General features: G+C 38.4%; 1 protein-coding gene across 5 annotated transcripts in view; it reads right to left on the bottom strand.

The window, feature by feature from the left end:
- Nucleotides 1–6,825: 6,825 nt before the first annotated feature.
- Nucleotides 6,826–16,938, bottom strand: part of LOC110466996 — a 99,231-nt gene continuing 89,118 nt past the window's right edge. For 4 of the 5 annotated variants that reach the window (XM_021523847.1, XM_021523879.1, XM_021523862.1 and 1 more), the window contains 3 exons: nt 11,320–13,904; nt 9,724–9,829; nt 6,826–8,149 (listed from right to left, as the gene is read on the bottom strand). In XM_021523847.1, coding sequence (XP_021379522.1) covers nt 8,036–8,149; nt 9,724–9,829; nt 11,320–13,904 — 2,805 coding nt within the window. In that variant the 3' untranslated portion in view covers nt 6,826–8,035. The remainder of the gene's footprint in view (nt 8,150–9,723; nt 9,830–11,319; nt 13,905–16,938) is intronic. The other variant, XM_021523871.1, reaches the window with a different exon arrangement.

The raw sequence follows: 16,938 nt of genomic DNA, 5'->3' as shown, positions 1-16,938 counted from the left end.
GAAGGATAAATTGAACAGCCCACCATCTTATGATGGTTGACAGATCAGGGACGAAGGATGAATTGAACAGCCCACTATCTGATGATGCATGACAGATCAGGGGCGAAGGATGAATTGAACAGCCCACCATCTAATGATGTATGACAGGTCAGGGATGAAGGATGAAGTGAATAGCCCACCATCTGATGATGGTTGACAGATCAGGGACGAAGGATGAAGTGAATAGCCCACCATCTGATGATGGTTGACAGATCAGGGACGAAGGATGAAGTGAACAGCCCACCATCTGATGATGGTTGACAGATCAGGGACGAAGGATGAAGTGAACAGCCCACCATCTGATGATGGTTGACAGATCAGGGACGAAGGATGAAGTGAACAGCCCACCATCTGATGATGGTTGACAGATCAGGGACGAAGGATGAATTGAACAGCCCACCATCTGATGATGGTTGACAGATCAGGGACGAAGGATGAAGTGAACAGCCCACCATCTGATGATGGTTGACAGATCAGGGGCGAAGGATGAATTGAACAGCCCACCATCTGATGATGGTTGACAGATCAGGGGCGAAGGATGAAGTGAATAGCCCACCATCTAATGATGGATGACAGATCAGGGACGAAGGATGAAGTGAACAGCCCACCATCTGATGATGGATGACAGATCAGGGACGAAGGATGAAGTGGATAGCCCATCATCTGATGATGGTTGACAGATCAGGGACGAAGGATGAAGTGAATAGCCCACCATCTGATGATGGTTGACAGATCAGGGACGAAGGATGAAGTGAATAGCCCACCATCTAATGATGGATGACAGATCAGGGACGAAGGATGAAGTGGATAGCCCATCATCAGAAGATGGTTGACAGATCAGGGACGAAGGATGAAGTTGATAGCCCACCATCTGATGATGGTTGACAGATCAGGGACGAAGGATCAAGTGAACAGCCCACCATCTGATGATGGTTGACAGGTCAGGGACGAGGGATGAATTGAACAGCCCACCATCTGATGATGGTTGACAGATCAGGGACGAAGGATAAAGTGAACAGCCCACCATCTGATGATGGTTGACTTTATAGGAACACGGGACCTTAGGATGTGGTGGTCCAAAGCAAGGTGGCAAGTCGTATAGCCAGGTTTTACTGTATAAACATAACACTTTCACCGTTTCTTAACTTTCAAAAGTGTGTTTGGCTTCTATGGAAACGAGAATAATTATGCACACATGAAATGCATAAAATCATTAAGAAAATCCCTGAAAAATACAGTTATTGAAACTCTGGATCAAACGTCATTTCATGTTTGATGCTATTTTAACTACATGCAACATCAATGAAATAAATTTCTTCTACAGAAAAGGCAACAACCAGTACATTTTTATCAATTCAAAAAGGATAAAACTTTATTAAATTAACGTTTAGCAATAATGCTTAGAATCAAAACATCTGAACATACATTTAAAGCTTGCACATTTATACATTAAAGCCATTTCATGGTACACAAAGTTAGCAGATTTTACTAAATATATCAGTTGTGACATGATTCCTAGAATATACAGCACGAAGTAAATGAATCGTTAAAAGTAAATGAAAAAGTAATATTACAAATTATTGCAAATTGAAAGGCCAATCAAAATAAAGAAAAATTAAATAAATATATTCAATTGTATATATATTAACAGCTGGGAGATATTTACCAAATAATATTGATAATACGGCAAATTGTAGCAAACTCATGTACACAAAATATCATGAAGTTAAAACTCTAAAAATTATTTATACGTTTTGTTTTCCTAATCTATTTCTACAAATTAACAATATTTGGCACTTGTGTTTTCGTTTTAAATCCTGTTATATTTGTATTATTATAACAAGTCCCTCTTCACATCATTTTGGAGCTCCTTGTAAAATATGGTGGAGATATAGTGACTACCCACACACGGTTAAACATGATCACGCTACATCTAAACATGATCACGCTACATCTAAACATGATCACGTTACATCTAAATATGATCACGCTACATCTAAACATGATCACGCTACATCTAAACATGATCACGCTACATCTAAACATTGATCACGCTACATCTAAACATGATCACGCTACATCTATGATCACGCTACATCTAAACATACATGTTAATTATAACGACAAAGTTGTATTGTCAACCCTTTCTACGGTCTTTGATCCAATCAAATGTGTTATTTTTTCATGATTATTGGTGATACTGGTGGCTTTATATAACCATCTTATATTAGATTTGTATTATCGTCTGCTTGATAACCCAACTACTTGGAAGAACTTCTCAAACAAACAAGTTATTTTAGTTGTAAAGATTAGTTATAACTAACCATGATTTAACCATAAAACATCAAAGCTCTCAAATCTGATAAGGAACTGAAGAATTTTCTAATATTTGGATTACCATGGTAATAACTTGACGTCTCATTGTTTCAATATAAAATAGTGTTCACACTTACTTGTTTGGGTACGGATTAGATAGAATGGGAATGCTATTGCAGAAATCATTTATGGGAAACAAGAACATGGAAACAAAATAAAATGCATTACCTAAACTTAAGAAGATAGCCAAAATAAAATTTGTTTAATTATGTCTTTTTTTAAATGAGTGACTAGATTGGAGATAGCACTATATTCAAAATTTACAAAATAAAATTTGAAACATTTGTATGACAATTATAATATAAAAAAATAAAGTACAGTAAAACTCTATATTAGAATATTCATCTACACAATAAGTAGCTTGGAACTTGTATAAGTTGAGGACATGAAACAAAGTGAAAGGGACTAAGAATGGAATGGTAGCATTACACTGTTCATCAAACAGGAACTAAAACACTCATGACAGAGAACTATAACGCAGAATCATTTTATTGAAATTAATCTTTCAAATCTTTCATAAAATTGTCTGTTTTACCATTGCTTTCAAATTAAAAATACAAATCTTATCATTTCAGTTTGGAAAGGAACTCATTTCTGAGATACTCCAAATTTAATATAATGGTAATGATTATTTGATTTTGTTGAGTTATCCCTGGTAGAACATTCTTCTGACAAGATACCCATAGATAAAAGAACATACAAGTATTTATTCTGAAGTATCTACTTTTTGAAGATGCAATAAGTCTATATAACGTATACATTAAATCAATTAGCCATGAATCGTTTGAGGTTTGGCTATAGAAACACACAGAAAAGTTGGGAGTATTCAACAGGTATGTTTGGGTAAGGCACTGTGTTAATAATATCAAACAAAAGGCCCAGAGGGCCTCTATTACTCTTTTTGCTACTGCAGACTAACTTTAACTACAATGTAAGTACATGTATTAAGTATATAGTTCTCCTATTTTAATAACAATAGCACCGGGGGTGAATACAGCACTAGAGAGTAAACATGTAACACAATGATACAACAATAGGCACTGTAGTAATAAAAACCAAAGAGTGATCAACTTGAATCTAACTTGCAAATATTCATAAAATTCAGGTTATTAACTTAAAACTTATAAGGATGTAAACAGGTCTTTGGTATAAATTTGAACATTTTGTGAAAAAAATCAGGGCAGGAGTTGTTCCCCTTTAATATGCATTCTCTAGCACCTATATGAATGAACTTTAGCATAGTAACAAACTCATATGTACACAGTTTAGTTCATTAATTCAAAAAACAAGATAACAGGATTCAGTCAAAATAGTGATTTTTTTTAAATGAACAGATCTGGCTTTTTATTTGGCAAGGAACAAGTAGACAAAAAATACAACATTTCCTTTATGTCAAACTGTCTGAATTTATGGAAAGTTAAACTCTAAAACATCTACAACACAAAAGAACATGTTTTTAATACAACGTGTTCATTGTGAAGTGTTGTGTAAGTCTTATATTTGTTCCCTGACAAAGAAATGTTACATGATCATCAACTTATAAATATATGATGTATATCTACCACAAACAAATTGCAGGGCTCAAATGTCCACAGACTTCCTTCACAAGTAGTATAACACAACTTAAAAAATACAGGTTTTGATTATTTTTTTATCTGCAAATCAACCAACACCTTTTTGTGTTTCGTGCTACAATTGAGCTTTTTTGAGTCCTTATACTGAATACATATACACTTCCGTTATTAACTTAAGTAAGTTTTTGAGAAAATATTCTTTGAAAGATTTGCATTAAGTTGTCAATTTGCATAAAGACGTTGTTAAATTAATGAACATATAATCATGATTGAAGCAACCAAGCCCAAATTTCCCCTTGGTGTGATATACAAACATATTTTACTGAAAATTGTTTGTATATTCTGTACAAATACTTACAAAAAGAAATAAAAATTGACAAGGTTGATATACAATTATAAATGTATTTCTTAACTAGAACAACACATAGGGGTACTTCTAAATTCAGAATTCTTCACACGTCATCATTCTCTAAAACAAAACAGACAACTAACATTGGACTCTTATCACCCATGTAATCCTTGGCCTGGTTTATATTAGAAACTATTTTAAATATTGGAATTCAGAAATAATTTTACAAACATTATTTAAGTCAACAGATATTGCTGAAATAAGATTTACTAGCAATTCAAATCTTGACAATAGCAATAATTTTGTACATGTTTATGTAATATTTTATAAAAACATACGTAATGTGAGACAGACAATAATGTTAACAGAGATACCTTTCTCTGAGACGAATATTCAACTCTTTATTATATATACACTACACATATCTTTGTACAGTGTCATGTTTAATGAGATTACTGTTTTTTCAGATACCTTCACATGGTCAACAGATTCAAACGTGAACTTTTAAAACTAGGCTGCTTTCCTAGTTTATCATTAGAGAAAATGCATGTAGTACGTGAATTACAAAAATACCCTTACAAGCCTATGCTCTAAATATCTTACCCTGTTCAACCTGTTAACGAGTATAACTTACAATGTATGATATAACATCATTAACCTGCTCACAGCTTTACTGAAACAACTATCCCAGTGTACCAATCTCTAACAACTATCCCAGTGTACCATGATTAAGAAACTGTGTGAGTATGATAAACTTGTAAGCATCCTTTGAAGACTCAAATATGAGTGAAATGTAAAAAATTACAAAAATCTACTAAAGCAGGTAAAAAAATAAGACCTAAAAATGATCTACCAGTATACAGCACAGATCTGAGCCTCTACGCGTGTGTGCACTAAATCTTTACAGTATCTAAATCTGAAAAACATATCAGCAGACAACACACATGAAAGCTGATTAACTATTGAAATTTTCTTTTGACAAACATGTACATGATGAATTTAAATATGGAAATCATATGACAACACTTTGTCACTTATGATATTTCTGTCACTTATGATATTTATGATATTTCTGTCACTTACGATATTTCTGTCACTTATGATATTTCTGTCACTTACGATATTTCTGTCACTTATGATATTTCTGTCACTTATGATATTTCTAAGTTGATCTTTCATTAAAATGTTTGCATAGGAAGACAACTTGTGAAACAGCTACAATTAATCACGCTGATCCAAACATAGATAACATGAAAGACATGAATGATTTCACTTCCTCTGTAAAGTAGAATTTAAGCTGATGATCTTTTAGATGATGAAGCAGGAGGCCTGTGGTTTTTCTACAAATGACACATGGCCAACAATGAAGGAAGTTCAGATCACAAGACATTCCGTATCCTTAGCTTGTTACTCGGGTGTTCAAAATCTTGTAGAAGAAATTCCATATCTTCCTCCGGTGGATTTTTTTTCAATAACATATTGTTGAAAATCTTCCAACAAAACTCACACAAAATAATTAAAATTACCATGATTTGTTAAGCCCTATGTCGTCTAATGACGCTTCTGTGAAAGGTCTACTGTTTCACAATAGGGACTGATGTAGAACACTGTGAGTTTATCATCCAAGCTGTCCATGTCACCGAACTGTTCTCATCAGAATTTCGTTTTATAACATATATCCTGTTGTCCGTGCAAACATCCCGGGAAGTCCACTCCACTGTTTCATGAAAACATCTCCAGGACTAAATCTCTGTATAAATTTTGAGTGGTCTGATTGCCACAACTGCTTAGGACCAGATGTCCATGAACCACTTGCATCTTTATCATAGGATTGATGTCCACAATGGTTTATCATTTGTCAGACCCATCTCCATGAAGTCGTTTGTCAGACCCATCTTCGTGGTCGTTTGTCAGACCCATCTCCGTGAAGTCGTTTGTCAGACACATCTCCGTGAGGTCGCTTATCAGACCCATCTCCGTGAAGTCGTTTGTCAGACCCATCTCCGTGAAGTCGTTTGTCAGACCCATCTCTGTGAAGTCATTTGCCAGACCCATCTCCGTGAAGTGATTTGTCAGACCCATCTCCGTGAAGTCGTTGGTCAGACCCATCTCCATGAAGTCGTTTGTCAGACCCATCTCTGTGAAGTGATTTGTCAGACCCATCTCCGTGAAGTCGTTTGTCAGACCCATCTTCGTGAAGTTGTTTGTCAGACCCATCTCCGTGAAGTCGTTGGTCAGACCCATCTCCATGAAGTCGTTTGTCAGACTCATATCCGTGAAGTCGTTTGCCAGACCCATCTCCGTGAAGTCATTTGTCAGACCCATCTCCGTGAAGTTATTTTATTGAATTGCTGAATCAAGTTTTAAAGATTTATCCGTGGGGATGTTTGGTCACATTTTAAGCTACACTAGATGTTTGGCTGAATTTATCCATCACAGTGGATAATTGTCGGACTTTTTATATAATAACTGGACATCTGCCTGACTTCACTTTCATGCTATATATACTCCGGTATATATCGTTGTGGGCACTGAGTCACTTTTTATATCATAACTGGACATTTGCCTGACTTCACTTTCATGCTATATATACTCCGGTATATATCGTTGTGGGCGCTGAGTCACTTTTTATATAATAACTGGACATTTGCCTGACTTCACTTTCATGCTATATATACTCCGGTATATATCGTTGTGGGCGCTGAGTCACTTTTTATATAATAACTGGACATTTGCCTGACTTCACTTTCATGCTATATATACTCCGGTATATATCGTTGTGGGCGCTGAGTCACTTTTTATATAATAACTGGACATTTGCCTGACTTCACTTTCATGCTATATATACTCCGGTATATATCGTTGTGGGCGCTGAGTCACTTTTTATATAATAACTGGACATTTGCCTGACTTCACTTTCATGCTATATATACTCCGGTATATATCGTTGTGGGCGCTGAGTCACTTTTTATATAATAACTGGACATTTGCCTGACTTCACTTTCATGCTATATATACTCCGGTATATATCGTTGTGGGCGCTGAGTCACTTTTTATATAATAACTGGACATTTGCCTGACTTCACTTTCATGCTATATATACTCCGGTATATATCGTTGTGGGCGCTGAGTCACTTTTTATATAATAACTGGACATTTGCCTGACTTCACTTTCATGCTATATATACTCCGGTATATATCGTTGTGGGCGCTGAGTCACTTTTTATATAATAACTGGACATTTGCCTGACTTCACTTTCATGCTATATATACTCCGGTATATATCGTTGTGGGCGCTGAGTCACTTTTTATATAATAACTGGACATTTGCCTGACTTCACTTTCATGCTATATATACTCCGGTATATATCGTTGTGGCCGGCGCTGAGTCACTTTTTATATATCCTTGTTGACTGTATGTGGCTCTGTCAGACATCACTTTATACATTACCTCTGTGAATATTTGGCAGAAATCACCGTTAGTTTATTATCACTGTGAATATTTGTTAGTTTATTATCACTGTGGATATTTGTTAGTTTACTATCACTGTGGATATTTGTTAGTTTACTATCACTGTGGATATTTGTAAGTTTATTATTGCTGTGGATATTTGTTAGTTTATTATCACTGCAAATATTTGTAAGTTTATTATCGCTGTGGATATTTTTAAGTTTATTATCACTGCGGATATTTGTTTTACACAATAGTTTGCTGATTGCCAGCTGGTGATTCCTCCACAAAACTTTGGTGGTACAGGCCTGTACTACCGTCCGCTAACATCCCGATCAACCAACCAGGATTGTCTTCGTCCTGTAAAGGGAAGCAATCTTGTCAATATACTCCATGATTCATGATATCAAAAGTAAACCATGCAGTTGAAGCTGAATAAAACAACTTATATACCATAAATTATTTTACTATATGCTTGAAAAATTCAAACAATCACATTGGTCGAATTCTATACACGTGACCAGTCCTCAAAAGCTCATATAGACAGCTGGTTATCCGGTGAATATCGATTTCTAAATATAGCATATATGGAAATTCCCCAGAAATTTTCGTAGGCATGCTCAGTTAGAACGGAACACAATCTGTGAGAAGACAACAGAGGATGGCTGCTGGCGAACTCTTTGCCTCCGTTACATCTATAAATTTCCAAAAACTACTTGAAGATAAAGATGCTGTTAACACAGAAAAAGACCACCGACCACACAGTGTGTGTCCCCTACCGACCACACAGTGGGAGTCCACTACCGACCACACAGTATGTGTCCCTTACCGACCACACAGTGAGTGTCCCCTACCGACCCCACAGTGCGTGTCCCCCTCCGACCACACAGCGCGTGTACCCCACCGACCACACAGTGTGTTTCCCCTACCGACCACCCACTGTGTGTCCCCTACCGCCCACACAGTGCGTGTCCCCCTCCGACCACACAGGCCGTGACCCCCACCGACCACACAGACCACACAGTGTGTGGCCCCTACCGACCACACAGTGCGTGTCCCCTACCGACCACACAGTGGGTGTCCACTACCGACCACACAGTATGTGTCCCCTACCGACCACACAGTGTGTGTCCCCTACCGACCACACAGTGTGTGTCCCCCACCGACCACACAGTGTGTGTCCCCATACTTATTATAAGGAAAAGAACCTTGCCGATGTCTACGATGCCAAACTGTTTGATTCAACCCTGACTAAATTTTTATTGTTGAAGCATATAATAAAACAGTTATGGGCTTTTATGCTGGTAAATATGATGTGATATGAACCTAAAAATTGATATTGACCTTGGCTTCGTCTCGGTCAATATCACTTTTTCAGGTTCATATCACATCATATTCACCAGCACAAAAGTCCATAACTGTATAATAATGTACACATGTACATTAGCTTGATATAATTGTGTATACAATTGGGCTACAAATCTGAATTCTCTCAAAGTGAGCATCTCATGATTATCATTTGCATGTGGTCCAAAGTTGTTATGCATTTGAAATACAACACAGGTTTAAAACATTAACAACATATCAAAGTATTGTAGGGCATTCTGAATTCCCCAATCAGTTAATTGGCAATACTGAATCACGTCTTGTTCAATGTTTTTTCTGATACTCATGGTGATACGGACCAAATCCTCAACTCAAACTTTTTTCCTTTTTATCTGGCCTAGAAGATTAACAAACAACCCTTTAAGGGGAGGGCATGTTTCCAGGCATGCATCGGAGTCTAAGCAGTAATTTAAAATGATGACCCGAGGTAAAATACACAGAGTAAACAAATTAAACTATTATATTGACAATAAAGCTTTATAATACAACTTCCGCCTCGTGATGCCTTGAAATTAGGAGCTATTTAGTCAATAACATAGTTTTGATACCTCCGTGATTTCCATGATAAAGCTGCCCTCCTCAAAAGAGAGTTCCCCCTGGTTTTGTCCCTTGTACTGTCGGATTGTTTTACGCAGAGACTTTTTCTCCAAAGGTCTGTAAAAGAGAGGATTAAGTGTTACTAAAACAGTAGTTTGATAAAATATACTAATACTGACATAAAATACTGCAGATTATTCCAAACCATAGAAAAAATGCAAAAAAGAGCATTTTATGTTCTTTCCGGTTCTCATTAATATGTATGTGTTCTGTAACTATGATCATAAGATATACAAACTTATGTTTCACACATAAACCTTATGCTGCACTCTCCTACACTATCAAACCACTACACCATTAACAAGAGTACTGCAGGGCGGAACAATATACACCCATCGAATGCCATATAGTGTTATAAATATACTTTCTTACATTGAAAAAAGATCTGCATCATTCTAAGAGTGGTTAGCTAACATGCTGTAAAAAATGTAGGAGGAGAATGCCGGAAAAAAATCAAATACTGAAATAAACAAAGGGCAATAACTTTTGCAAAAATAGTTGACACAACAACATATCATGATTATTTAGCCTACTAAGTTTCAAAGAAATCCTTCAAAAAATGTAGGAGAAGATCTCCGGACAAAAAATCAAATACTGAAATGACCAAAGGGGAATAACTTTTGGAAAATTTATCAAATCAAAATTCTTTTAAGAGAGACACAATTTCATATCCTGATTATAATGTATACCAAGTTTCAAAGACATCGGTCGAAAAAATGTAGGAGGAGATTGCCGGACAAACAAAAGTTTACGCCGGACAGACGGACAACCCCATACCATAATACTTCTGTCAAATTTGACGGGCGTATAAAAAACTATTAGAAATCCTTAAAACTGCTTAACTTTGAAAAATACGATTAGTTCCTGTTTGAAATATGTGACTGTCATTCATCAGGAGCATCCCATTATAATGCCATGAAAATCCCTTTTACAGCTATTACATCACAACGATAAGGGTTTTCTGATTCTGTTTTAATGACAATAATAGGCATTATTATTCAAATTAAATTAAATAATGATATATTTCAGGCTTTTTATTAATTTCATTTCAGAGCTAGCTTACAGGTTTGATATATATATGTATACATATAAGAGACTACGATTTCGTTCTCAATTGTCTATCTAACATTTCCAAACACTGTATTATTGAATTCTTGATTTCAATTTCAATATACTGCTTATATGTCAAGCATTTGAATTGAAATTACTGACAAAATATTTTAGTTTAGAAGGCTTAATAATGGCCATCAATATTTAATAGAATTTCCATGGTCATTAACAGCGCTAGCCTTCTACCATTACTAGGCTTATAAAATAAAGGTACAAAGCTCATTCCTTTTTGGCCATTAATCATTCCCATCATATTAGTCTAATAGCCATTGATTTAATGGGTTTCCCACTAGCTTGATAACTAATCTGACCATAACATAGTCTTTTAATGATATTTATGGATTGTGGCTAACTTAATTGTCAACTGTGTGCCATTGATACATGATTCAGTTCAGACTTTAAAACAACAACAAAAGCTTGTACATTCATAAACCTACCTTAAGTCCGTTTGCTTATCATTTACTCCATTCATTTTACCGAAGCTTGAGAAAGATGATCCAGATGATGGTTGGTTATCTCCCTTTGAGGAGATTTTTATTTCTGGGCTGGCTGGAGGGGAATTAGGTGGGGGTGGTCGGGCAGGTTTGGCTACTGGTATAGATCGTTTTTTCGGTGGACTGATCACTTTATCATCATTGTCTTTTGCCTGAGGACTAGGCGATCGGAAAGAGGACAACTTGGGCAACCTGCTCGGACTAGAATCAGCTTTTCCGTTTGATTTCTTGTTTGTTTCCGGAGGTTTATTGGGACGCTGTGGTTTGATTTTGGGTGAATCCTGGTTTTGAGTATTTCCATTTTGTGAGTTAGTTTTGGACTTGTTGCCTCCACTGTTTCCCCCAATGTTCTGGCGCACAGGTATGGCCCTCTCATTACTTCTGTTCCTTGGTTTCTTTGGTGATTTATTGTTAACAGGGATTCCCGACTTCACCTCCTTTCCTGGTGAGCTATTGACTGGAATGCCAGATTTTACCTCCCTGGTAGGAGAGTCACTGACAGGAATACCTGATCTCCCCTCCCTTGCAGGAGAGTTCATCGTACCTGACCTTTGACCTCCAGCTTTCCTTCGGGATGCTGGGGATTCTTGTACATGTCTTTTTTCTGGGCTACCTTTATTCTCCTCTTTAGATGGAGAAGATGATGACTTTGATTTTTGACCTATTTCCCTCCTCTTTACAGAGGGCGACTCCTGTGTTACTTTCCTGTCAGGGCTTGTATTGACCTCCTCAGAACTTGTGTCTGGTCTATAGTGGATCTTAGGTTGAGGTATTCCTTTTGGTTTCGGTGCGACCGGGGGTCTAGCTTTTGGTATTTTTGTTTGCGCATCAGCATCCAAACTTTTGTCCATATCATCACCACTTTCATCAGGGAAATCATGAGTCTCATTCACGTGATTGCTTTTGACATTCGGAGAATAAACAACATTTGGAGATTCCTCCAACACGATACTGTCACGGGCATTGCTTGTAGGACTCCTGTCCCTAGAATCACCCACTTTACTATTGTTTGTAGGACTCTGTGAGAAATTGTCATCAGACTTGATTAAAGGACTAACAGGGACACTATCATAGCCATTGGTTTTACCGGGTACCACATGAATCTGGCTGTAAGTCGCCGTAGGGTCTACGTCATATCGTTCAACAGGATTTTGAATGGCCACAGGGCTATTGGTATATCCTTTATCAGAACTTTGAGTTGGTGCTGGGCTAAATGTCTGCAATGTTTGTGGCCTGTATGAATCCAAACAATTTGTGATGGAATCAGGGTTAAACTGTTCGTCAGGGATTTGGCTGTACATCGGGTCAGAACTTTGTGGTACAACGCGGTCTGGACTTGGTGTAGCTTGCCCACTGTTCTGTCTATTAAACTGTGGAATCCTGGAAGCCTTGGGCTTCACCTCCTCAACGATGTAAGTTTGGTGTTTAGAATTCACCGGTCCATCTATTACATCCATGTCGCCCAACCCGACTGGTATCGTGGTCACGACGTCCGGGTCGCCCAACCCAACTGGTATCGTGGTCATGACGTCCGTGTCATCACCAAAGGGTTTCTCGTCACTTAACAAGGCGTTTTGTCTCTGTAGTTTTGGGAGTAGGTGAACACTGTCCTCTTTTGTCCAGTCATGGGTCAAGCTTTCATTGGCTGACATTGATGTTATATTCATGTCTTTGTACAGACTACCACTTTGGTCCTCCAGCTGTTTGAACCCAGACATGGCGGATGTGTTCTCTAGGGACGTGGTTTCCTCAGCTGTCATGTTTGGTGTACTAGCGGCACTGGACGGGGAATGAAGTAGCACTTTAGGGGGCGGGGGACGAGGAGGCGGGGGTGAACGCGTTGCCTGATTGGTCCTTTGATCCGACGCTTTTTTCATGTCTAATTTCCTACGTGGAACTTTCACTAATTTCGGTTTCACAAATCTTTTCGGAACAGCTGGTTTTTTCGGTTTTTCCACAGGGCTGTTCTGTGTTATACTAATTTCCACCTTAGGAAATTCACTTACAACCTTGGTGACACAAGGTTCCTGTTTGCCTACACCCAGGACATCACTGATCCCTCGTTGTTCCGGGGTGGAGTGGTTCTGCCCTGTAGGGGCTGGTGCCTGCCGTGTTGGTTTGATTGGGGTTGGCAGTTTACTTCCTCCAGTAGCATCAACAGGAGGCTTTGGTGCCTTTCGTTTGGGTTTTATCCTCTTTCCAGAGCCTTTGGAGTCCATAGTGCCGGAAGACATCGATATGTCATCATCTGACCGTGACTGGACAGATAGTGTGGAAGCACTACGGTCAGACTTAGCCGCGGAGAAAGTGGACAGAGTCCCAGGGCTACTGATATCCAAGGCTTGTCGGCCTGGACGATCCCGACCTGATACATCCGAGGCAACTGACATATTGTCGTCGGATCTCACAGACAACTGTGACGTGCTCATGTTGGAGGTTGCAGGTAAGGGTGATGTCACATTCATTCTTCCTGAAGAATCTGTCGTGTTTCCATACTCATCAACATAACTCTGACCATCCGTCACAATCTGAAAGAAGAGCAAACATTCAGCATTATCTTCAATGAGGAGGAATTTCTTAAAAAGTAATTGGAAATATCAAATAATCATCAAATCCATTTATTGTGTGTCATGTTTTCCCTAATCCATTGGATAATTTAGGATTGAAATAGAGTTTATTTTGTCATCACATACATACTTGCCAACCTTTTGATATTTCCATGGAGGAGATTCTGCGTGCACTAAATTGAAAACATAAATAAATAGTGTGGTTGTTCATCCAAAGGGAAAATATCTCTTCTATAATGGCATTAATGTGTGGTTGTTCATCCAAGGGGAAAATATCTTTTTTACAATGGTATTAATGTGTGGGTTGTTCATCCAAGGGGAAAATATCTCTTTTACAATGGCATTAATGTGTGTTTGTTCATCCAAGGGGAAAATATCTCTTTTACAATGGTATTAATGTGTGGTTCTTCTGGATAAAATACCTGGGTAATTAGATTTTAGAATATAGGAATACTGTACTGAAGACAATTCACTGGTTCAGGTTGAAAATATTACATGTCCAAAAAACAGGAGTCTTCCTCAAAAATAGTAAGAGTTGGCAAGTATGCATAATGTGATCCTCCATTACGTATACATACTGAAGGAATTGTATAGCTTGTTGAATGGAATTCTGCTATACAATACAACCCACATGCATGTTATGTACATATCCACCCCTCATCATAAGCAAAGAAGGCGGATAAGTTATTCAAATCTGGTGCTACCTTACTTTCCTGATATATACATTTATGTTGCAGCATGACATCACTCTCATTGGTAAACTTTCCTAAATAACGGAAGTTGAACTTATCATATAGCATGTATCTAATTTTCTTATTAGTCTTTCAAACGTTTAGTTCTGGTCTTGTGATATGAAGCAAGCTCCCCAATTCTTTTTACCATTTCTCCCTCCTCCAGAGGAATTTATCTCCCAGGGACAGCCAAAATCCACCTCTCTCGAAGACTTTCTCTCTCTATTCTCCCAGGGACAGACAAAATCCACCACTCTCGAAGACTTTCTCTCTCTAATCTCCCAGGGACAGACAAAATCCACCTCTCTCGAACACTTTCCCTCTATTCTCCCAGGGACAGACAAAATCCACCACTCTCGAAGACTTTCTCTCTCTATTCTCCCAGGGACAGACAAAATCCACCACTCCCGAAGACTTTCTCTCTCTAATCTCCCAGGGACAGACAAAATCCACCTCTATCGAAGACTTTCCCTCTATTCTCCCAGGGACAGACACAATCCACCACTCTCGAAGACTTTCTCTCTCTATTCTCCCAGGGACAGACAAAATCCACCACTCTCGAAGACTTTCTGTCTCTAATCTCCCAGGGACAGACACAATCCACCACTCTCGAAGATTTTCTCTCTCTAATCTCCCAGGGACAGACAAAATCCACCACTCTCGAAGTCTTTCTCTCTCTAATCTCCCAGGGACAGCCAAAATCCACCTCTCTCGAAGACTTTCTCTCTCTATTCTCCCAGGGACAGACAAAACCCACCCCTCTCGAAGACTTTCTCTCTCTAATCTCCCAGGGACAGACAAAATCCACCACTCTCAAAGACTTTCTGTCTCTAACCTCCCAGGGACAGACACAATCCACCACTCTCGAAGATTTTCTCTCTCTAGTCTCCCAGGGACAGACAAAATCCACCACTCTCGAAGACTTTCTCTCTCTAATCTCCCAGGGACAGGCAAAATCCACCACTCTCAAAGACTTTCTGTCTCTAATCTCCCAGGGACAGACACAATCAACCACTCTCGAAGACTTTCTCTCTCTATTCTCCCAGGGACAGACAAAATCCACCACTCTCGAAGACTTTCTGTCTCTAACCTCCCAGGGACAGACACAATCCACCACTCTCGAAGACTTTCTCTCTCTAATCTCCCAGGGACAGACACAATCCACCACTCTCGAAGATTTTCTCATTCTAATCTCCCAGGGACAGACAAAATCCACCACTCTCGAAGACTTTCTTTCTCTAATCTCCAAGGGACAGACACAATCCACCACTTTGGAAGACTTTCTCTCTCTAATCTCCCTCATCTAAAACAACTTCCCTCTTTATACATATCTATTTACAAACTATTTTTAATTATTTGCTATAAAATTCTTAGTAATTTCCATTTGTTTTGTATATAAATTAACAACTTTATAATAAATCTGACTCCTAAAAGGCTACAAAAAATGTTAGTTCCCAAAATAATAATCTCTGATCCAGGAGGAGAACTCTGGTATTTTACTTTGACCTCACTTTTCGGTGGCTAACACTTGTGAAAAAGATTCTCATCTGTAACATTCAGGAAACATATCTCTAGCATGTGCTTATATTACAAAGCTCAGTGTGTGTGTTGCTACATGCTACTGTCCTAGTAGCAGTGTAAGGTAGGTCTTACTTCTGTTGTGTTACTGTCACATGCAGATGTATACATTTGGATTGGTGCAACACATATTACTAATGACTGCCACTAAATACCACTCAGTTGGCACAGATCCAGGCAACCAGGTTCTATAGTAAAGAAGGACCCTGAACTATGTTGGTGGTAAGGAAGGTGGCAGACAAAACAATGGGCAATATAGTGAAGTGTTCCTATACAACTTTGATATTAATCATTCTTGTTGGCCCAAACAAAACTGTGCAGTGGGACTTAATGTGGGAGGTAGACAGAGTACCTGGAGAAAACCCATGTGGTCGGGCAGGTGACCCCGTACCTTCTCACATCTGATCAGGGAATCAAACCCTGGCTGTGTGGTAAAGGCAACCGACGACCCCTCTAAACAACTGAACTGATTGCCTGAACGAGTTGTTATACAGCCCCTAAACACCTAAACTGATTGCCTGAATGAGTTGTTATACAGCCTGAGTACACAGTACAAAACTGTACAAAACTCTGTGATACTACACACAAAGAAACCTTTAATAGGTAACCAACAGTGGACACTCACGTAGAGATTCCTCTTCTAGGAGTAGAAATCTTAAGCAAGGTCACCTAATAGGGTGACTGAA

This window comes from Mizuhopecten yessoensis, unplaced genomic scaffold (assembly GCF_002113885.1).
Source record: "Mizuhopecten yessoensis strain PY_sf001 unplaced genomic scaffold, ASM211388v2 scaffold1721, whole genome shotgun sequence".
Classification (NCBI taxonomy): Eukaryota; Metazoa; Mollusca; class Bivalvia; order Pectinida; family Pectinidae; genus Mizuhopecten; species Mizuhopecten yessoensis.
The sequence above is the reverse complement of the archived record's forward strand: the minus strand, read 5'-3'. Positions and strand labels throughout refer to the sequence as shown.